The sequence below is a fragment of the Chionomys nivalis genome, chromosome 8 (genome assembly GCF_950005125.1).
Source record: "Chionomys nivalis chromosome 8, mChiNiv1.1, whole genome shotgun sequence".
Lineage (NCBI taxonomy): Eukaryota > Metazoa > Chordata > Mammalia > Rodentia > Cricetidae > Chionomys > Chionomys nivalis.
Window position 1 is genome coordinate 91,264,836 of NC_080093.1, and position 22,253 is coordinate 91,287,088.

The window sequence follows — 22,253 nt, forward strand, 5'->3', positions numbered from 1 at the left end:
ATTTATACACAAGCATCTTTTAGACCTTTTCCATTAAATACTTCACATACGTCTTAAACTCGCCATAACAAAACAAATCGTCTTACCTTTCTACACACCTGCTTCCTTGTTTCCTCAGTGTCTTCCCCAACCGTGTGTGTGTGTGTGTGTGTGTGTGTGATATATGAATCTAAAATGGGGATCAGTTGCATGCACCAAGTGTATGCAAATGTTTGCAGAGGCCAGGAGAGGAAGTCAGATCTGTTGAAGTTGTAATTATAGCTTCTGTCAGCCACCCAGTATGGGTGCTGGGAACTGAACCCAGGTCCTCTGGAAGAGTAGCAAGTGCTCTTAACCACTAAGCCACCTTCCCAGCTTCTCTTCTCAACCTTTAAATGTTAGAGATGCTCGGGAACTGAACAAGGCCATTCCCCGTTTCTAATATACATACTCTCTTTGAGCAATAATGGGTCTATAGGGTTTCACTCACCTTCTGCCACATTTACCATATGAGGAAACCAAAACCAAAGGTTAACCCCACACAAAGATTTTTGACCAACCTGAAAATTTCTTCCTTCCTTTCTCCTCTCCTCTCTTCTCCTCTCCTCTCCTCTCCTCTCCTCTCCTTCCTTCCTTCCTTTCTTCCTTTCTGTCCTCCTCCTCCTTCTTTCTCCCCCCACATCAAGGTTTCTTTCATTCTGTAGTCCAGGCTGACCTTAACCTAATGGCAATCTTCCTGCTTAGCCTCCCAGGACTGGAATTATTTGCTGTGTGCCGTCAAAAATGAAAGGTAGAAAATAAATAAATGCAGATTTTCCAATTTGAAAAACTCACCTTGCTTCCTAAAATTCCTGTCACCCACCTCCCCTGCCCTACAGGTCTCTCTCTTTCCCTGTAATCAAGCTCTTAAACACACACACACACACACCAAGCTCCAAGGCTGGAGAGCTGACTCAGCAGTTAAGAGCACATATTGTTCTTGCAGAGTTCAGTTCCCAGCACTCAAAGTGTCCCCCAACTGCCTGTAACTCCAGCTCCAGGGCCATCCAATGCCTCTGACCTCAGGCACTGCACTCAAACACACACACATTATTAAAAATAATAAAAGTAAAAATCTTTTTCAAAGAACAAACTTAATTTCTGTAAAGATGAGGATGAAGGAAAATTCTGCACCTATTGTGTAACAGTTCATTATACATACTTTAAATTTATATATCAAATAAAATAACACTGATTTGTAATGTTGCCTTTCTCCATCCTCTTAAGATATTAACAGCTTTAATACATTTAGCATGTTCCTCAAAAGCAATGACCACCTCATCGTCAAGGTCACATTTCCCCAGAATGGGAGACCTTCTCTTCATTCTCAGTGAAGGGTTTGGGGAAGAACATGGCACAGTTCGAATCCATAAGTGATGCAGTCATTGGAAACTTTATTCCAAGTCACAAGCCCCATTTGTATCACATTTAGGCAGTAGTTTTTGGCATGCACCCTGCGAGCGTAGATTCATGGAGTCACTTGACATATTGCATTTTAAAGTCATGCTTTAAATTGTTAACTTTTTAATTAAGTATAACATTTGTACAGGAAGGGCAAAAGTCAAGTGTTAAGCTCAATGCATTGTCTTAAAGTGAAATATTCATGAAATGTCATTCGAGTCAACAAACAGAACATTTTGAGCATCCTAATTGCCACTCCCAAGTACGACATTATGGCTTTTTAAAGCAATCGTTAAAATGTATATTTAGAGTCATCTAACACATGCAGTTGTGAGGTCATACCACCGGGAATAGTTATCATACCGTATTAAATTTCTTTAACTAGGAATTCTGTGACAAATGACCTCTACAAAAATCCAGAATAAGATTGGGGAGTGCATTTCAGGTTAATAGGTCTTGTCCTGATAGCAAGAGTACTTAGAATTTATTGGACACTTTCTAAGTACCAGGTACATAGCACTTTGTCTATATTAAATAATTAAATCCTTACATCCAGTTCCTAAATGAGAAAACTGAGGTAGAAGCAGGTTAGCTAACTCTCCCAAAGGCACACAGCTTGAAAACGGCAGTCTGGACCCCGAGCCAGGCAGTCTGGCTCCGGAGTCCACAAGCTTAGTCACCATACCATACTGCCCTATCCAGTGGTTTGTTGTTCAAAATAAAGTAAATGAGAGCAAACCCTGTAATATGAGAGACTTTGCAAGGACTCAAATATAAGGTTACTCCCTCTTTCCTGACAGATGATTTTGGAAAAACAAAAAAGCAAAAACCTCACCCTATATTCAAACTTATACGGTATTTGCAGATGACTACCAAATATTTATGCCCAGCCCAGACCGCTCCTCCAAACTGCAGATCTACCTACCAAACATGCACTTCAAAGTCAGCAGCCCCAAATCCCAAGTCATCATCTTTCCAGACCAACCCCTTCCACGAGCTTCTGAGCTCACCACCACCCACCCGGCTGCCTAAGATTGAAGTACAGATGCCATCGAGGATCTTAGCCTCTCCCACTCTTCCACGATGATCATGCTCCCGTCTTTTGCCTGAGAGGCTCTTTGTCCTCTCCCCCGACAAGTTCCTGGTTTTTCTGTGCCGCTTATATAGGCCAGAACACCTTTCTCCCTTCAGGATCGCTCAGAGCCCTAAGAAAGGACCCGAGACAGGGCATCAAAGCTTCCAGGTTGCTTACTGTCATCCACTTGACAGACTTCACACACACACACACACACACACACACACACACACACACACTTCCTCTCCTCCCAAATTGGTCCCTCTAGACTTTTGTCACATTCCTACCCAGTTTCTCATTTTACTTTTCTGGGGAATATCCTCTCAGACCACCACTCCTAAACTCTATGGTTCAATAACTCTCAATCTCTAAATTCAAATTTGGGACAGACGAAGAACCAAAAGAATGAGAAGCCAGGGCTGATATGGAGACAGGGATAACTAGCACAGGGTAGTAAGAGGCGTTAAGATGGAAGGGAGGAGAAAGGAAAGGACGGGGAGATGAAGGGAAGGGAAAGGTGTGAAGCAAGAAGAGTGACGGACAAAAGAAAGACCCAGGAAAAGGTGCCGAAAGGACCACCGGACAGACGGACAGAGTAAGAAGACGGGAGGATTTGATGGAGGGAGGCTATAGACAGAATGAGCACTGAGCAGAGGGAAGGGAAAAGAGGATAAAGAAGAAGTGTGAAGGGGGCGAGAAAGAACAGGGCAGTGGGGCAGAAGCAGACCATGGCGGAATAAGGATGGAAGACGCGAAGACCAGTACAGAATGGAGAAAGGAAAGCAGAGAGGATGAAGGAGACCGGACGGGACAAGAGGATCTGGTGCGTTAGTGGCAGGGAGAAGGGACGGCGCGGCTCTGGGGCGGGATCCGGCGCCGGGGCCTGGGGCCGGGAAGTGGAGGGGTGGAGGGCGGGCGGGAGGCGCGGGGACCGCGGCGGCGGCGGCGCGGGTGGGGGCGGGGGCGGGGGCTCGGCGGAGGGCGGGGGCTCGGGTTACCGCGCGGAGGGAGGGAGGGAGGGAGGGGAGGGGGCTCGGGCCGCGGCGGCGCATCTTGCATCCTCCGCGGGGTGGCTGTGCAGGAGGCGGCGCCCCTGCGGCGGTGGCGGACAGACGGACGGACCGACCGACGGCCGAGCGAGAGCAGACGGACGGCGGGCCGCACCGTGGGCACTGTGAGCCCGAGCCAACCAGGGCGGACGATGCGCGGCCCCAGGCCCCGCGAAGGCGGGTGCTGCCCCGGGGGTTGACCGCAGCCGGACGGCGCCCCAGAACCTGGCAAAGGAGCCCGCATCGCGCGGAGGTCAGTGCCCGGCCCGTCCGGCCGCACCCGCGGGGTCTGTCGGCCTCCCCGACTGCGGCGGCAGCGACGGAGCCGGGGGCTTTGTTCTGTGCCGAGACAATGGGGGAGGGGGGGCCGGGGCCTGCGGGAGAGGGCGAGCGTGAACGTGAGCATGGGGGCAGGGCCGGGGGGTCTTTGTGTGCGGGTGTCATCGAGTGGGAGACTGTGGCAGTGCTTGAGTGTGCGCAAGGGGTGGGGAGTGAGGGTTGGGCTGTGTGTGTGCAACGAGTGTGAGTCAGTGAGTGTCCTCGCGAGGTTGTGTGTGCATGTGCGTGTCACTTGGAGGGGGTGTGGGTCAGAATGAGCTGTGTCGGGACTAGCGGGTCCTTGTGAGAGTGCGTGCTTGTGTGCGTTTTACCTGGCTCTTTGGAGCCATACGTCAGAATGCAGGGATGGGTGTGTGACAGAGACACGGAGACACAGACAAAGAAACTGAGGGGCAGAAGTAGAAAAGCAGAGGAGAGAGGACAAAGTCTGTGTTCTGAGTGCATCCTGGTGCCAGAGCCTGGGAGTTTGTGTCCAGGATGCTTAAATTAGAGTCTTGGTAAGGGGACAGAGAGAGGTCACTGCAAGCCTAGGTCCCACGTGGAGGGGGTGGGGAGAAAGAACTCAAAGGCACAATGAACTCAGTGTGCATGGGCTGGGCCCACAGCCACAGGTCATAGGCCAGAAAAATATTGTCGCTTATGTCAACTCTTCAAATACCCACATGGGACACAATCATAGCCCTACTCAACCCCATAGGGACTCAGTCCCAGGCAACTTACATTCTCAAGAGATAACACACATAGTCCCCAGACATCCCTAAAATGGCCTGTCAGAACCAACTAACACCCATTATAGGTGTCTGTCAAGCCAGAATGTACCTGTGGGAGATAATGTCAGTACAGTGTGCATACAGCAGAAGTGTTACAGCCCAGGATACCTGGCCATCATTGTCACAGCCAACTCATACCACAGGAGACCATGGTCCAGCCAACGCCTCTCAGACCAATACACGTCCATTGGAAATACTATCAGGCAGCACATCATAGGGATTTTCATAGATTTCCTCAGCCTGCTCATGAATTACAGGTATGTCAGAGACCTGGAGCTAGCAGAAGGCTGGGTTGCAACTGCTCTTACCGCAGAGCCTCTTGTACAGCGTCTAGAAGACAGTCATGGGCCATCCGTCTGCGTTACAAGGAGAGATGTAGTTTTGTTACGGCAGACCTCCAGAACTTCTGTTCCTGGGCACTGAGAGCTAGACTGTTTTCTTCCTGACCCTACATCCTACCATGGCCCTAGGTATCTCCCAAAACCAGCTTCACAGTTTCTTTAGCTCCTGGTACCTTCTCTCCTCCCAGGACTAAACTCCCGCACTCCACTCTGCGTATAACCCCCATCTCTTCACAGCTTTCAGATGTCTTTTCTCTTGTTCTACTCTTTAATCCCATGGTTCTCAACCTTGCTGACCCTGTGACCCTTTAACACAGTTCCTCGGGCTGTGGTGACCCCCAACCATAAATTATTTTTGTTTCTGCTTCATAACTGTAATTTCAACACTGTTGTGCATCGTAATGTGAATGTCTGCGTTTGCTGATGGTCTCAGGCGACCCCTGTGAAACCCACATGTTGAAAACTGCAACTTTAACTAGATATGACCTTTCCCCTTGACCTCTTGCCTTTGAACTCCTGCTAATCTGCTCCTGCTTGACTCTTGTTTCACCTCACTGGTGAAGAACCATCCCTTCAAACACTCCTTGACACTCTGCTCCATTGTCTCTGAGTCTTCTCAAATGTGAATTATCAATTCTGTCTAGAATGATTTCTCAGCTACACTAAGTAACACATATTGAAATTATGGTTTCTGTAAATCCCCAGGTCAGACCTTCTATAAAGAATTTTTTTCACATACCCAAATCACTCACCCCATTGTTTTTAATAGACTAATTAACTTACTGGCTCATTCATCAAACACATACAAAATATCTATTTTTTCCAGACATTGTAGTAGAGTGGGCTTTTCCAAAAGTCAATAAAATGGATATGCTCCTTACCCTCAGGCTTACACACTCAGTGTGGAGGGGGGCGGTTGAGTGTCATAACATAGCAGTGCTCATCAAGACAGCATAAGCAACCATGGAAAGTTCAGAAGAGGCTTTCTGGAAGAAGCCTTAAAACTGGTGAATTAGTCAGGAGTCAATCGAGGAAGGAGAAATGAAAATGAGGCAGAATGGGTGGAGACTATTCCACGCCAAGAAGACGGCATTTGAAAGTTCACGTATCTGTGTCTGAGGGGTAGAGCAAGCCAGTAATTGTGACATTTACAGCAAGAAGTGAGGAGAGAGAGGGGAGTGTCAGGAGGAAACTGAGATCATCCAGGGGCTGCATGGCCACAGGAAGCTCATTTGACCCCAGAATAATGGAAAGCCATCAAATCATTTGAAGCTGTGGAATGATGTAGCCAGCTTTGTTTTAGAAACACTACTCCAGCAGGTCTGTGGTGACTGGGGGAGGCGCCTGGGAATAGCTGTGGGGTATTGCAGAAACCCTGGAAGGGGGTCATGCTGGCGTGCTGGCGTGCACTGGAGGAGCAGCCGGAGACAGGGCTTGCTCTTTAAACAGCGGGGTCAGCAAGCTGACAACGTGAATGTGGGTGTTGGAGGGAGGGAGAACTGGAAAGTGGAAATCTGGTTTGCTCACTCACGGGAGGAACTAAAGGCACCTGGCTTGAATTCCTTCAACTTTCTACCTCCTCACATCTCACTGGCATCCTCTAGAGTCCTTTATCCATCCTCCCCTAATAACAAGTAGGTGTCTCTTCTGCTTAAGACCAGCCCCCCACACCTGCATTTAGGATACCATTCCTCACTGCATCATGGGGATTTAACTTGACTATTTCTTGTCTTTCCCATGTCTCTAGTTTCATCCTTGCTTCCATTCCTCCTGGAGACACATCAGAATTCTATCTTTAACCCTGTAATGCCCTGTAGGTAAGAGGCTTCCTCAGTTTACTCCACCATTGTGTTTTGTGAGGGACCCTTCTGCATCAAGCTGTGCTCACTTCATTTATTCCCACTCCTCCAAAGACACTCTTCTCCCTGAGAGAAAGTGACCTCTCTCCTGCCAAATCAAGGGGATTTTTTCAAGAGTCTTCAGCTGCTTGACCTCTTGGCAGGAGCTGACATAGCTGAGCTTTCTTTCCTCTCTGAGCTGTTTTTGATTTTGACTTCTGAGTCACCGCTTTATTCTCTTAACTTGAAATGAGACCCGATGTGCTAGGCAGGCTGCTAGGTGATGAGAATACAATGGTAGAGTCACTGTTTCTACCCTCAGTGGGGTGATACTTTAGTGCCAGGTGGCAGGCAAAAATCAGATGACAGCAGTGTGGAGCTCCTCCTGGCTGTCCTGGGTACCTTTGGGGTACTTTGCAAGGCTCCTAAATACTGCTGTTAAGATTCTGACCTGCATCTGATTATCTCAGTGACATGGGCCTCTGATGACCATCTCCCTCTTTTGCATGGTTTTAGCTGTCATAGACTGATGAGTCCCAAATACCTCTCCTCTGAGCTGTGACCTTTTTGACCTGAGATATACTTGATCATAATGTATAGCTTACAGACCCCTTACCATATACAGACTTGAACTCACCTTCTTTTCCCAAATCCCTGTTTTTACAAGCAGACATTAGCTGTAACCACTGCTTTCTGTAAGACCAGGAACCTGTTGATTCTGCCTCCTTTCCACAGTGTCTGACATCTCATCCCATTTCCTCCATCACCTCTGTGCCTGCAGCCTTTTTGTCTGAACTTTTGGAGGCACCTCCTAATGGGTCTGTACTTCCCATTTCTCTTCCAATCTGTGTCTCATTGCAGCAAGAAACACTTGAATAAAAATGCAAATCCAACCATTTTACTGTGCTTTAGTGTTTCTGTTTCCTTTGCAGGAAATCCCAACTTTTAAATACGGTTTATGAATCATAATTTTCTCTCCCCAAGCCTCCTTAGCTCATTGTTATTTCTCTAGCACTCAGATTTTGAACTCAAGTTCTGTTGAGTTCCTCGTAGTTGCCAACAGACAGTGCATCCTTCCATTGCCCCTGGACCTGTGCGCACGCTGCGCTATGACTTCCACGGCCCTTCCTTCCTTCCTTCCTCCTGCTTCCCCTTGTCACTCTGACTCTTCCAGGGGCTCCTGGGTTTCTCTTTTGTCATCGCTTATCCTTACTCTGTTTCTCCCACAAACCTAGGACTGCTCACCCTCAAGGTTGCGTCTTTGTGACCCTTGTTTCACTACACAGGCTCGACAAGGAACAAAGAAATGAATGTGTGAGCTCATTCCTCACTCTCACTGTTGAGGAGACCTCTTCCCGGCTGCCCACACAATGGAGGCATTTTCACAGGGTCCTCTTACCATGTGGGAGACACTTTCCCTACCTCTCCACAGCGTCTCCTTTCTTACCCCAGGATCTCTCCTGCCCCAACCCCGGATTTCTCTTTTCCTGGATCCTCTTCCTCTGCTTTATTTCTTTCATTTACTCCGCAGCTATTTAAGAAGCACTGGGAGTTAGCAAGCCTGTGTCCCTGGAGACCCTTGTCTGAAAGCTGTGGTCTATTAGTTGATTTTCTCATTGCTGTGATGGAATAACTTGACCAAAGCAACTTGTGAGAGAGGAAGGCTGTATTTGGCTTACAGTTTGAGGGTGTGGCCCACCGTGCTGTGGAAGGCATGACAGCAGGAACATGAGGTGACTGGTCACATTGCACAGACAGGCAGGAAAACTATGGGATGATGGCACCCGCCTTTGGGTGGGTGTTCCCACCTCAGTTCCATCTCTTTGAAAACACCTTTGAAGATAAACCCAGAGACTTGCTTCGTAAGGGATTCCAAATCCAGTCAAGTTGGCAATGAAGATTAACCACCATACCTATCCCTAGACCACCAGGCAGTATAGGCCTGCCAGATTCCCTCCTAAGGGGATGCTTTAGGCTGTTCCCGCCTCCAGCGCCCACCCACCCTGAGCTCAACTCCTGGCATTCCAGTCCCTGCTCCTTCCAATCCCAGGTTCCCTGATTCCTGTACTCTCCTCCTTGCCCAGTTCTTGCCTGGCATGGCAACAGAAACCAGCCTGGACTCTCCCCTCTCTGGGGCTGGTGGTACCTGTTATCAGAAGCCTCTCCCAGAAGTTCCAGCTGCCGGAGTTCAGTTTCTCACCAGTGTTCTGCTGCTGCCCCTTCTGTTCCAGTGTCTACAGTCGCCTGTGTAACTCTCTGAGATCAGGGCATCTTCAACTACTGGCAGTTGAGGGTGGGAACTTCCAGTTCCCTGGTTTAGGAAAAAAAACCAAAAACCTGTCTTCCTCCTCCGCACCCAACTCAGTAGAAGGAACTTGTAATCTCTCAGAGCCTAGAACTTGGCTTCCTTGTGCCTTGCCAGGAAGGGAGAAGAGGAAGAAGGGAAGAGAAAGGACAGTAGCTGTACCTCAGGCCTTCTAATGGGTGGCTAAGCTTATTAGAGCTTCATTTTCTCAGGTGAAGATGAAAGTAATGACATCCACTTAAAGTAGTTTGGAAGGTTCAGGAAGAAAATGTCTTAAGTTTTCAGCTACTAACTTAGCTGATTGAATCTCACTTTTTCCCATGCTGGATCTTGACTGCAGGACCTTGTAATTAATCTTGCATCTAACATCTAGGTGCTCATATTGTCCTTCCCTGCCCTCAACCTGCCTTCTGAGTTTCTGTCTTCACCTTTTCTGCCATCTCCAACTTCATTAGTCTCCTCTACAACCTGGACTGTGATTGTGGGGATCTAGCTCAGGGGGATCAGTTCACAGGCCTCCCCACCTTTAAACACCATGGACACAGAGACTTGATCTGTCTGAACCACTGCTCTGTCTCTGGGGTTAGTGAGTTTGGCACACGATAGGCCTTAAATATTTGCTGACTGCGTCTGTTCATGAATCACATCCTTGCATACCCTGCATCTGCTCCTTCCTTCCCCATTTTTTTTCATTCCTAGAAACCTGGGCATCCAGTTTCCTTCTGCCCTCTGACTGTGTGAGCCCATGCCCACAATGCATGTGTACCTGGAGTGCTGATGACCTTATTGCTATCTCTTCCTCTGTTCACCCACGGTGCCAGTGACATTCTCCTGAACTATTCTTTTTCCCTGCTGTATGCCTGACTAGCTACACAAGCCTTTATCTTGGCTCTCCAAGCTCTCCACCAGAGAGGCAATTGGGCTAGCAAAAAGCTTTAATGTCCATCAAAGTTGCCTTTTAGATGTCTCTTCACTCCCATCTACCAGGCTCAGATTCCTCATCTGTGGAAGGACACTCATCCCAGGGTTTGATGTGTGCATCACACTACAGTGCCAGTGAGCAGTAGTCGAACCTTAATGCTAAACATTTCGAATTATCACTTAACTCTTGCATCAGTCAATTGAGGTAGGCACTTTGATACACACGTTATGTTATCCAGGCAAGATGACTTAACCTTATCATCTCAGCACTCAGGTAGGATGATCAGGAGTTCAGGGTCAACCTGGACTGCTTAGTGAGTTCAAAGTCAGCCTGGGCTTTAGCCTTAGGAGACACTGTCTGAGAAAGAAGGAGGAGGAGGAGGAGGAGGAGGAGGAGGAGGAGGAGGAGGAGGAGGGGAGGAGGAGGAAGAAGAGGAGGAGGAGGAGTTAATAAGTAACTTTCCCGTTGCTGGGATCTATGCCACTCTCCTGCTCTGCCACATGTGACATACTCTTTGTCTCCCTGTTGTAGGAATGCAATAAACATGCATTAATAGGTTCGTCTATGTTGAGTCTAACCTGGTTTGTACCTAGTTATGAATCAATGCATTCTCTCTGGTTTCCCACTACAGGAGCCTTGCCCCCTTACCTCTCCCCTAATGCTATTCTTTCCAATACCGTCAGTGGCCTCCTTACCACTACAGACAGCAGCTACTTCTCAGCCTATTGGCCTCACTCGAACTCTTGATGGCACTGGACATGGATGTTCTCTCCTTCTTTCTGAGGTGTCCTCCTTCCCTTCGGAGACGCTGCCTCCAAGAAGAAGAAAGGTCTCAGCTTCCTTTTGCTGTGACTGTTTTACAGAGCTTGGGCCTAGATTCTTCTCACTCTCTAGACCCTATCAGATTGGCATTTCCACACCTACAGTTTTCAGTTTGTCCACATCCATATCTCTAAGCCACGCCTCTCCTACAAGCCAGACCTGAAGATCCAATTATGTCTGGGTGGTGATCCCAACAACTACTCCCCAAGTGGCTTCTTGTCTTCAGTATCTTAATAAGAACCACTTTGATATTGTGGTTGGAGCCCCAGGAGAGTGTCAAGCTTCTCCATTCCTTCGCCCCTCCTGCAGGGTCCTCAGCCAGGTCCTGTCCACTTCACCGCCTCCATCTTCCACATCTTTGTCTTTTCAGTACCCTCACCACTAACCTGCACTATTGCAGACTCCTCGTATCTGGTCTCTGCCTTCACCGTCCTGCTAGGGTGCTCCCCTCAGCTTCCCTGCTGTTGTTTCCTCCACTGTTTTGCCTCTTCTGAATTGCAGGCAATATGGAGTGTGCATAGTCCTGAGATCAGATTAGGGAGACATTAACTTGGGAAAATTGTTTTACTCTGAGCCTCCATTTCCTCACTGGAAACTGGAAGCTGGGATTCCTTCCTCACACGGTTGTTATGATGATTAAATGAGATACTGTCTGTGAACTGCCTGGCACGGGGCCCAGCACACAGCAAAAGCTCAGAAGCAGAGCCTCTTCTGCTTTTCTCTCCTTTCCTCGGCTCTCCCTGGAGTGCCTCCTGGGAACACATCCTCGGTAGGACAGAGCCAGGCCTTGGCAGTGCCCTGACCACTGCCCTGGGATGGGAGTGGTGGGGACACATCTCGTGGACATCCACAAAGCTGGTCCAGCAGTGTTCTTCTCCTCCGCCCACCGCCTCTCTCCCCCTCCCCTCCTTCCCCGACAGGCCCCTAGCCTGACTGTTCCTCTGTTGTAGTACTTGCTCTCCTCCAGGTTTGCTGCTTCCGTGCTCCCACCAGAACGCTCACCTCTTCCTCCTCTCTTTTCGCCTGGCCCTGGATCCACATCTCCCTTTGCTCACTGAGGCTACCCTCCTAGTCTCCCCCCTTCTAGCCCAGCTGCTGTTTTATAGCCCCCCTCCTCACCACTGTTGTCTTTCTGGTCCTGCCCCTCGCTGGCCCTGGGACAGGAAGTTGAGGGAGGAGGCTTAGGCGGTGCCAGCTCCCCTAGCATGCTTCCCCTTCTGTACCTCTGGGCCACTCCTAGACTTCCTGCAGGAGAGATTCTTCCTTCCCTTGTGGTCCCTCTGGTCCTCCCCATAGCCCACCTTTCTTTCCTCTCCCATGTTTCTAGTTGATCCCAGCCCTGTAGACATACAAGCTGGGGACAAGAAGGGGGGCTCTGCTAGCTAGGAGAGGGGGGATTGACATCACGTTTCAGGCCCCAATGAACAGTCTTGCCCCTCCCCCTCTTAATGAGAACCAGCTGTGGTTCCAGAGGCCCAGATGTGGGGATAGAGGGGGAGAGTGAGATGGAGTCAGGACCAAGTAACAGGACTGAGGACAAAGTCAGGGCACATGGGAAGGCAGCACTGGGTGGAAGAAGAGATGTGACCGAGCCTGACAGGAGGCAGGACAGATTGGGGAAGGAGGCAAGATGGATGAGACAGACCTGGGAAGGAAAGAAATGAGACTCAGGAGGAGGAGCATGTGTTAGGGAAGAGGCAGTGAGAAACACTGGACAGATGGGAGGCATGGTGCAGAGAAAAGGCTGGAGAAAGGATGAGACGGTCTCGGGAGAGAGTCTGGAGTTCGAGTTTGGAACTGGAAGCTGTGGAGCAGGAAGTGATGAGGCATAGTCCAGACAGAGGCCCTAGGGACCTGGAGGTCACAGCTGCAGCCGCAGAGTTGACCACGAGTGCCCCGGCAGCATGTGTGAGAGCATGCCTGCGTGTGGGTGGGTCTGTAAGTGTGTGTGCACGTGCCTGCCTTGTCAGTCTGTGTGAAGTAGACAGTGCGCTTGCCTGGGCAGGAGGGACATGTGTGTGAGTAGTCCTGTGTGTGTATCGAGGATGTGGATGTGTCTCTCTGTGGGAGATCTCCGTGTATGTGAGTTATAGATGCCTACGTTAATACACTAACACATGTGAAAGTGGGTATCAGAGTACATGTGACGAGGGGTGTCTGTATGTAACCTGGTAGTGTCTTAAAGTAAGTCTGTGTACAAGTGCATGTAGATCGAGCCTGTCTACATGTGAGTGGCCTGACTGAAAATATCTGTGTGAGCTTGTCTGTCAGTGTTATGTGTGTGCCAGGGTGTGTGGAGGGAGGGCTGTGTTCTGTGTAAACCTGTGTGGATCAGTGTGAGAGTGCCCTGAGGGAGTTTGCCGTGGCCAGAGGTCTGTATTAGGTAAGAAGAGGTTACAGAAATCTGTAGTCTGGAAGGAGGGGCTGCTTTTACACAGGGGATCCACCTGGCCTGCATCCTTCCCCATAAGGCTGTTTCGTCTGAACTTTTATCTCCTAGTATTGATTCACCTCTCATTCAGAAAGTGTGTTGGTTCTGCACTATGCTCAAATAATTATAGTGCAAAGTGTGATAAGAACCTGGACCTCACTGTGCGTGAGCTTCTCTCGTCAACATCTTCAACCAGTCTCTGCGCGTGGAGCCAACCTAATTCACAGATTAGGCAAATTAATGTTTAGATTGGATTCAAAGTATTGCTGGGTTTTTTTAAAGTGTGTATGTAGTGGTATATGTGCACATGTGTGTTCAGGCACATGTGCCTTTGTATGTTCTATCACTCTTCCTCTTCTTCTTTTGAGACGGGGTCTCTTACTGGGCCTGGAGCTAGGTCAGTGGCCAGCAAGCCCCACTGATCCTCTTGTCTCTTCTCCCCATGGTGCAGGATTTAAAGGCATATGTGTAGATTCTCAGATTTTTTTGTGTGGGTTCTGAAATCTGAACTCAGTTTCTCGTGCTTGGGCAATGCTTGTGCCACAGGTACTTTTTTATTACACTTAGAGCTATCTCTCCAGCCTCCCTACACCCAGCGCACACTTTCTATTGCCCTGTGCAGCTGGGACTTGCAAGTGTAAGATAAGGTCACAGACACACCTATGCTCAGGGATTAGAAAGTCCTAGAGAAGAGCAAATCCATGAAGATCAGAGGATCCAGGGTCCTGGGTTCCCATAGTCATTCATGTATGTCATCTGAGTTCGCATACCTATAGGTATTTCTCTGAGTGTGTGGGCGGGGGAGGGGTGTGTGTGTGACCAGAGACAAGACCTGCTTTGCCCTGCCCTGCCCTTCAGGAGCCTCCAATCCAATGCAGAAGCAGACACGTGAACACATCTGGACTGCTCAGTGACTTGTTACTTGTGGTAGATGCTCAGTAGAGCAGTATTGCATGGGCAGGGGTGGGTTTGTCATAGAAGAATCCACAGAAGATAAGAGGTTTAAATTGGATCTTGAAATTTAATAACAGAGGGCCACATGGACACGATTCTTAGAAGGTACCTTAGGAAGAGAAAATGCTACTTACAAAGCAAGAAAGAATTGAGGAACATATTTCATCTGGGAATGAAAAAGTACGGAGGGAGAAACTACAGGTAGGGACCGTGAGAGAGACTGGCAGGGCCCAGTGCAAGGACACTAATGAAAAGTGGACTTTATGATGCGGGTCAGAAATTCTATGCTTAAAACAGGGGTCCTCTGAACCCTCAGCCACAAGCCTGTGCAAACATGTGTCTGCATGTCTTTGGGGATAGAGGGGCAGCAATTTTCTGCTGCCAGGAATGGGGGATCAGTGAGATCCCTCTACAGACCTGGTTAGGTAAGTGTGGAGCTCTCTCGGATGAGGTAGGGATGGAGCAGAAGAGGGTCCAAGTCTCCCTCCAAGGAGCAGAGAGATCAGAAAGGATCTGTTGCAGAAATGGAAAGGAGAGATAGATGACAAGGCTTAATCTTGGGGTGGCAGCAGTGTAGGAAAGCTAGAGCTGATAAATACCTGGGTGACGTGGCCAGGTTTTAACAGCAAAGTAAAGACCAAAGAGAGCTTCCAGATTTCCGGCTTTGAGGCGTGGATAGATGGTAGTGCTGTTCACGGGAAAGAAAATAGAGGTGAAGGCGTGGGGAGAGATGCCCAGCCAGACTATGGGGATGGCAAAAGGAGGCCTAGGACAGAGTCCTGAAAGACACTGGTTTTGAAGGGCTGGATGGAGAAGAAGAGCTTTTGAAGGAGCCTGAGGAGTGGACAGGGAAAAGTGTGGACGGAAATGGTGGTAAAACCAGGGGGAGTGGACCTCATGGAGTTAGTGGTCATTGATGCAGAATGATCCAGTAAAAGGAAGATTTGACGGGCTCAGCGGGAGAGGTGTCACAGAGAGCGAAGGAGGTGGAAGGTGACCCGGGGGGGGGGGGGCGGGGGGGGAGCATGTGAAACAGCCTTACAGGGACTGTCGTTTCCTCCTGCAGCTGCCTCCCATCAGCCTCTGCTCCACCTTGCCACTGATTCGGCTCTTGCTAGTTACCAAAAGACTTCCTTCTCCTTGAACTTCAGTCACTTTTGAAATCCTCATTTCCTTAGAGGGTTCCCAGAGGCACCTCCCCTCTCTGGTTTTATTTCTCGATGTCTGACACCTAAGGATATGTTGTTTGACTGGTCACTTCCACCAGAAACTTGCCCATCACTTTTGATATCTAGTCCCCCATCCCCTGCCTTCAAGCAGTCATCAAGCCCTGCCCATTCTACCCCAGTCCCTTCCCCACAAACTTACTTATCACTCCCCATTTTTATTGCTGACGCTTCCAAGCCAGCATGGAAACAGTGCCATACCGAACCCTCCTCCCTGCCCTATCTGTATGTGCTTGTTTTGTGTGTAAGTCATTGTGGCATTTATTGAAATGCTTCAATGCCTTCCTTTTGCACTTAGGGTAGTGTCAGAACCTTCAATATGCTATGCATGAGTGAGTCCCTGCCCTTTATATACTCTCTGTGCCAACACTGCACCTCACAGGTGATGCTTCCCAACCATTCCTAGACATTCTCCACCCTTCTTCTCATGTGGACTCGAAGTCCTTCCAAACTCTGTTTAGTCTTCCAGAATTATTCTTCTGTATCCTTCACCTCTGCCCACCATTGCATAGCTAATACCTACTAATCATTTGGCTCTCGAGTTGAATGTCACTGCCTCATAATAGTTCCCTGTGACTCTGTTAAGCCCCTTATGTCCTCTTCTGCTTCCAAGATTTCTCCATAACCCTATCATATTTGTGACTCACTGTTCAATTCATAGTTATAAGCTCCATGAAACCAGGACCTGTTTGCCTTGTTTGTAGTCGGCAATCATGTCTTATAGATTCGGGAGTGACGTAGGGCTAAAGGGCACTGGGTGTTTTACTAGTAAAAGTCTGGAAGAGGAAAGGGTTGACAGTTCAAGCAGGGTTACCACATACATGGCTATTGAGGCTAGAAAATGGGTATTAGTCCTGGGTGTAAGAAAAATATATGAAAAGATAGCTAATTTGAAGTTTAGAAATAGAAAAGGGAAGTTTGTAGGCATTCAGACCTGAATAATCTGCTTAGAGATGAGGTTTAGGGGTTTGCCAGGGGGGCAGGCTGGAGGAGACTCCGGGGAATCCCGAAGTGCAGAGTCCCAAGGAGGGCTGGAAATGGATGAGCTGCTGCTCAAGCCCCTGCTGTTACTGAGCATGTCTGAGATTTGGTGTGGCCCGATTCCCAGTCTCTTGGACCTCTTAATCCTTCCCCCAGTAGTGACCTTTTCCCTCTGCTTTTCTCTTAGGTCAGGGAGCCTGCACTGCAACTAGAGCCCAAGTTGGATCTGATCCAAATCCTGAAATCAAGTTGGGCTACGAGTCTGGTCTGGAGCTGGAGTTCCAGCTGGACTGCCCCTGCCATGGAGAAGGAGCTGGGTGTTGCACTCTCCTGCCCTGGCATGAAGAGCTTCAGGACTCTCCTGCTGCTGCCGCTGCTGATGCTGTTGGGGGCTGGAGTGCCAGGGACCTGGGCTGAAGCAGGGAGTCTGGACCTACAGATAGACGAGGAACAACCAGCAGGCACACTGATCGGAGACATCAGTGCAGGGCTTCCACCAGGCACAGCACCTCCTCCCATGTACTTCATCTCTGCCCAGGAAGGCAGTGGTGTAGGCACAGACCTTGCTATTGATGAGCACAGTGGGGTGGTCCGTACAGCTCGTGTCCTAGACCGTGAGCGGAGAGACCGCTACCGCTTCACTGCAGTCACTCCTGATGGTGCCACCGTAGAAGTTACAGTGCGAGTAGCTGATATCAATGACCACGCGCCAGCTTTCCCTCAGGCTCGGGCTGCCCTGCAGATACCTGAACATACAGCTCTTGGTACACGCTACCCACTGGAGCCTGCTCGGGATGCAGACGCTGGCCGCCTAGGAACCCAAGGCTATGCATTGTCTGGTGATGGGGCTGGAGAGACCTTCAGACTGGAGACGCGTCCTGGTCCTGATGGAGCTCCAGTGCCTGAGCTGGTAGTTGCTGGAGAACTGGACCGGGAGAACCGCTCACACTACATGTTGCAGCTAGAGGCGTACGATGGTGGCTCACCCCCCCGGAGAGCCCAGGCCCTGCTGGATGTGACACTGCTGGATATCAATGACCATGCTCCAGCTTTCAATCAAAGCCGGTATCATGCTGTGGTATCTGAGAGTCTGGCCCCGGGCAGTCCTGTCCTGCAAGTGTTTGCATCTGATGCTGATGCTGGTGCCAATGGAGCTGTGATTTACGAGATCAACAGGAGACAGAGTGAAGGTGATGGACCCTTCTCCATCGATTCACACACGGGGCTTCTGAGGTTGGAGCGACCCTTGGACTTTGAGCAAAGGCGAGTCCATGAACTGGTGGTACAGGCACGGGATGGTGGGGCTCACCCAGAGCTGGGTTCAGCTTTTGTGACAGTGCACGTGCGAGACGCCAATGACAATCAGCCCTCTATGACTGTCATCTTCCTGAGTGCTGATGGCTCCCCCCGCGTGTCTGAGGCTGCCCCCCCTGGACAGCTTGTTGCTCGAATCTCGGTTTCAGATCCAGATGATGGTGACTTTGCTCATGTCAATGTGTCCCTGGAGGGTGGAGAGGGCCATTTTGCCCTGAGTACCCAAGACAGTGTCATTTATCTGGTGTGTGTGGCTCGGAGACTGGATCGGGAGGAGAGGGATGTTTATAACTTGCGAGTTACAGCCACGGACTCAGGCTCACCCCCACTACGGGCCGAAGCTGCCTTCGTGCTACATGTCACTGATGTCAATGACAACGCACCTGCTTTTGACCGCCAGCTCTACCAGCCTGAGCCTCTGCCTGAAGTTGCACTGCCTGGCAGCTTCGTGGTACGGGTGACTGCCCGGGATCCTGACCAAGGCACCAACGGTCAGGTCACCTATAGTCTGGCTCCTGGCACGCACACTCACTGGTTTTCCGTTGATCCCACCTCAGGCATCATTACCACAGCTGCCGTGCTGGACTATGAGCTAGAACCTCAGCCACAGCTTATCGTGGTGGCCACGGACGGGGGCTTGCCCCCTTTAGCCTCCTCTGCCACAGTTAGTGTGGCCTTACAAGACGTGAATGACAATGAGCCCCAGTTCCAGAGGACTTTCTACAATGCCTCCCTGCCTGAAGGTACCCAGCCTGGAACCTGTTTCCTGCAGGTGGGTAGGCCCTGCAGAGTGTGGGCAAGAAAAGAGTAGGTCTGAGGGCCACCGAGGACCTCAGAGCAGGAGCCTAGCTTTGCAAGTGTTGACAGTGACCGAAGCCGAGGGTTTGGTCCTGTTTCTGAACTCCGGCGTCTGTGCCGATGGTGTAATGGGACGGTAAGAGTATGGTGCAAGAGCTGAGACAGTAATCTCGGCAGTTAAGGAAATTACGATGGGATGTGGAAGAGAAAAGAGTGTGGTGTTAGGAAATGCTCTGCAAAGTCTCAAAACTGCAGAGGCGGGGCTGTTTCTGCACTCGTATGGCTCCTATTTCCCCAGGGAGAGGTCGGCATTTATGGTGCCCTGGATGCTTAGTCCAATGTTAGGTTCTTCTCAAAGAGATCTCCATCCCTTCCCTTGCATGGGAGCCTTGATGAGACACATGGATTCAAAGACAAGGATGGGAAATAATAAGAGCAATCTAGTAAGATCCTCGTGTGCAGAGAAAGAAGGCCTCTCGGGAGAGGAGGAAAGAGATGGGGAAAACATGAACCTAAAGATGCAGTCTGAGGCCAAATGCAGAAATCCTTAGCCACCATGTGTTAGGACTTTACTCTGAAAACAAAGGAGATCACTGCAGTTTGAGCCAGGAAGAGCACGATTAGACTGTATTTTCTGTCCGTTTTTTTTTTAAATATTTATTTATTTATTATGTATACAATATTCTGTCTGTGTGTCTGCAGCCAGAAGAGGGCATCAGATCTCATTTCAGATGGTTGTGAGCCATCATGTGGTTGCTGGGAATTGAACTCAGGACCTTTGGAAGAGCAGGCAGTGCTCTTAACCTCTGAGCCATCTCTCCAGCACCCTTTTCTGTCCGTTTTAAGTAGCTAACTTACTCTAAGCGTGAAGGGTAGATGGATCAATATGTGAGTGATGAATCATGCCTGAGCACTGTAAGTCTAGCAATGTAAATGTGCTCAAAGCAGGAAACAAGAAATTGCTGATCTCAGGCAGGACCCAGTCTAGATAGGGAGATAGACCAATAACTACATGAAGAGCTTTGGAAGCCCAGAGGAGGGACCCGGAAGAACTAACGATACTTTGCTTAATGAATACTGTGTGTTGTGTGGACAGAAAGCTATTGAATAAACACCACAATGTTAAGGCTATATTGTTCGGTCTGGCCTCAGTTATACAGATGAAAAAGACTTGTTGGGAGAGAAGACAAAATAGTTAGTGGGCTAGATCTCAGGCTTTGACTTTTTCTTAAAAATCATAGGAAGCTCAACATGTCTTTTGGAGAGATGGCTTTGGTGGCACCTTGAAGTATAGCTGCAAGAGAGAAGACTGAGGGCAGGGAGGTCTCTTAAGAGACCAGTGCTTGATGTATGGCCAACCCAAGTGTCTTCTTGGGCTGTCTGCTGGCCCAGACTTCTAGGCTAGTGCCTAGCTCTAGCTGATCCCTTGCCTTCTGGCCAGGTCCTGGATGTTTGCCTGTTTGCTGCTGTCTGGCTCCCACCACCCACTCTCACATGTGTGTGCTCTTTTGGCCAGGACCAGGGGGTTATTGCTTCCAAACTTTTCCTCTCCCTGCTACAGCAACTTTCCAGGTGGTTTCCTGGAGTTTTTGCTGTTAAAAACAATGAAGGAAAGATAAAAATGCCCACTGGGAGTTCATAACTGTTACAAAGTCTTAACACTTGATTTATTCAATGTACATTTGTTAAATATCCACCACATATGCCCAGTCACTGTACTAGGGATAAAAAATATAATAATAAATAAACTCACACTGAATAAGCCTTAATTTGCAAATAAACAGCTTATTGAAATAAGAAAACTTCCACGATGGGGCAATAGGCAGTATGGATTTTTCCTAAAGCACAGGAACTTTTGAGTTGAAACCTAAAGAATAAGAGTGACTTCATGCGGTGACCAGACAGGTGGAAGGCTCCAAGCTAGGTGACACCTACAGAGGAGAGAACCTGACTTGCTTGAGGGGATCCAAGTCATTCAGTTTTGCTGGAGCTTGAGATGTGAGAAGAGAAAATGAGACTATATGGGAAGGTCGGCCAGGGAAGAACCCACTGCACGCCAGGGAATTTGTTTCTCTTATGTAAAATATTGAAGTTTCTTTTTCAGTACAGAGGTAAAATAATCAAATTTGTCTCTCAAGTGGCTCTCAGTATAGGCCAGTGGTTTACGACTGGAGGCAGGTTTGCCTTCCAGAGGAGACAGTCAGCAATAGTTAGACATTTTGTATTGTTATAAGTGATGAGATGTTCCCAGTATCCAGTGGAGCAATGGTCCAGGGTGCTGATAACCATGATATAAAGCATACAGTAGCAACCGGAACTTAAAAAATAATCTGACCTAAAATGTCAGAAATATCAAGGTTGAAAACCCTTATTTAGAGTTAATGGGTTGGAGGGTCAGGCACCTATAAGAAATGAATCAGAATAATTCAGGAGAAAATAGGTCAGATGAAGAGACGCACTCAATAGAAGGGTGCTAATGAGGACCTATTGAATCCCTGACTGATTGAAATACCAGGCAAGGGAAAGGGAAGAATTAACTCCTGGCTTGAGCGAGTGGATGGAAAAGGCAGCAAGTTTGAAAGGATCATGGGTTTAGTATTGGACAGTTCAGATTTCAGATCACAGTGGGACAGCCAGGTGGAGATAGTGAACAGGCATCTGGATGTACAAGTTTTCAGCCTAAGGGGATAGTCCCCTAAGCTTGAAGCTTACCAGAGATGTTTCCTGAGGCTGAGAAAGTGAAAGAGGCCTGTCAGGTGAAGAAAAAAAAAAAAAGTCCAGTAAGTGGAGAAGGCCAGCGGTGAGGATGGACCAACAGGAGGAAAGCAGATTATGATAGTAGCAAGAAATCAGAACGAGGGAGGCACACGGGAAAGATGTCAGGATGGGAAGCTACAGTTAAGTTCAGAGTCTGACAGGGTCTTTCTTCTGTCCTTGAAATGGTGCATCTGAGGAGTGAGCTTCTTACAGCCTTGAGCCAGGAGACAGAGACGGGAGACAGAGCTGAGAACCTGCAGAAAACAGTCTGCATTTACAGAGAAACCTCTGAGCAGGGGGTCAGGAAATTCACTTCTGCCTTGGTCATTTCCAGTCAAAGGCCCCTGCGCCTTTTGGGGGTCACTTCCTGACTACTTCCCCCCACCACTGTTTATTGCTTTCTTCCTGCAACAGAGTCAGAGGGCAGAGGTGTTTAACAGCTCCTGAAGGCAGCTGCAGCTGCGCTGTTGCCTATGGGGACAGATTCAAGGGGGAAGTCTGTCTCCTGGGATATCCGGGCCCACAGCCACCGTGAAGAGCTGGAGCAAGAGCTGTTTCTAGGGTTCAGCCATGGCAGGGTCTTAATGTCTCTCGGGAGGATAAACAATGGCACAGATCATTTCTGTCAAGGGCCTGGGCAACAATTAGAAATCCTTGGCCAGCTTTCTTTCTGAGCACATTTTCTGGCTGAGAAGGGGAACTCTGCAGCTTCCTCTTGCAGCATATCATGACCCTGAGGTCTCTCTACCCACAAAGAGCACTTTGTCACAGCCTGCAGCAGTCAGCCACCAGCTCACCCGCTATGGAGGGCCTAGTGTGCACCCAATGTGTAAAACTGAGCGTGAAAGAAAGTTTTCTTACAAAGCAGGGTGATTGGATGTCTATTCGTTCCATGTACGAATATGCACAGAG

The 22,253-nt window shown here is 49.1% G+C and overlaps 2 protein-coding genes across 2 annotated transcripts in view; one reads left to right on the forward strand and one right to left on the reverse strand.

The window, feature by feature from the left end:
- Positions 1–3,182: 3,182 nt before the first annotated feature.
- Positions 3,183–22,253, forward strand: part of Dchs1 (dachsous cadherin-related 1) — a 33,115-nt gene continuing 14,044 nt past the window's right edge. Inside the window, exons 1-3 of the mRNA XM_057777429.1 lie at positions 3,183–3,317; positions 3,576–3,796; positions 16,660–18,558. Of these exons, the coding sequence (XP_057633412.1) occupies positions 16,774–18,558 (1,785 nt within the window). The 5' untranslated portion in view covers positions 3,183–3,317; positions 3,576–3,796; positions 16,660–16,773. The remainder of the gene's footprint in view (positions 3,318–3,575; positions 3,797–16,659; positions 18,559–22,253) is intronic.
- On the reverse strand, positions 3,323–3,949 carry LOC130879947 (basic proline-rich protein-like). Its single transcript, XM_057778763.1, has one exon. The coding sequence runs from the start codon at positions 3,947–3,949 to the stop codon at positions 3,323–3,325; it is 627 nt and encodes a 208-aa protein (XP_057634746.1).

What these genes read in the sequence shown, in the direction of transcription:
- LOC130879947 (XM_057778763.1), bottom strand. Translation starts at nt 3,949, where the DNA reads ATGCTCACGTTCACGCTCGCCCTCTCCCGCAGGCCCCGGCCCCCCCTC.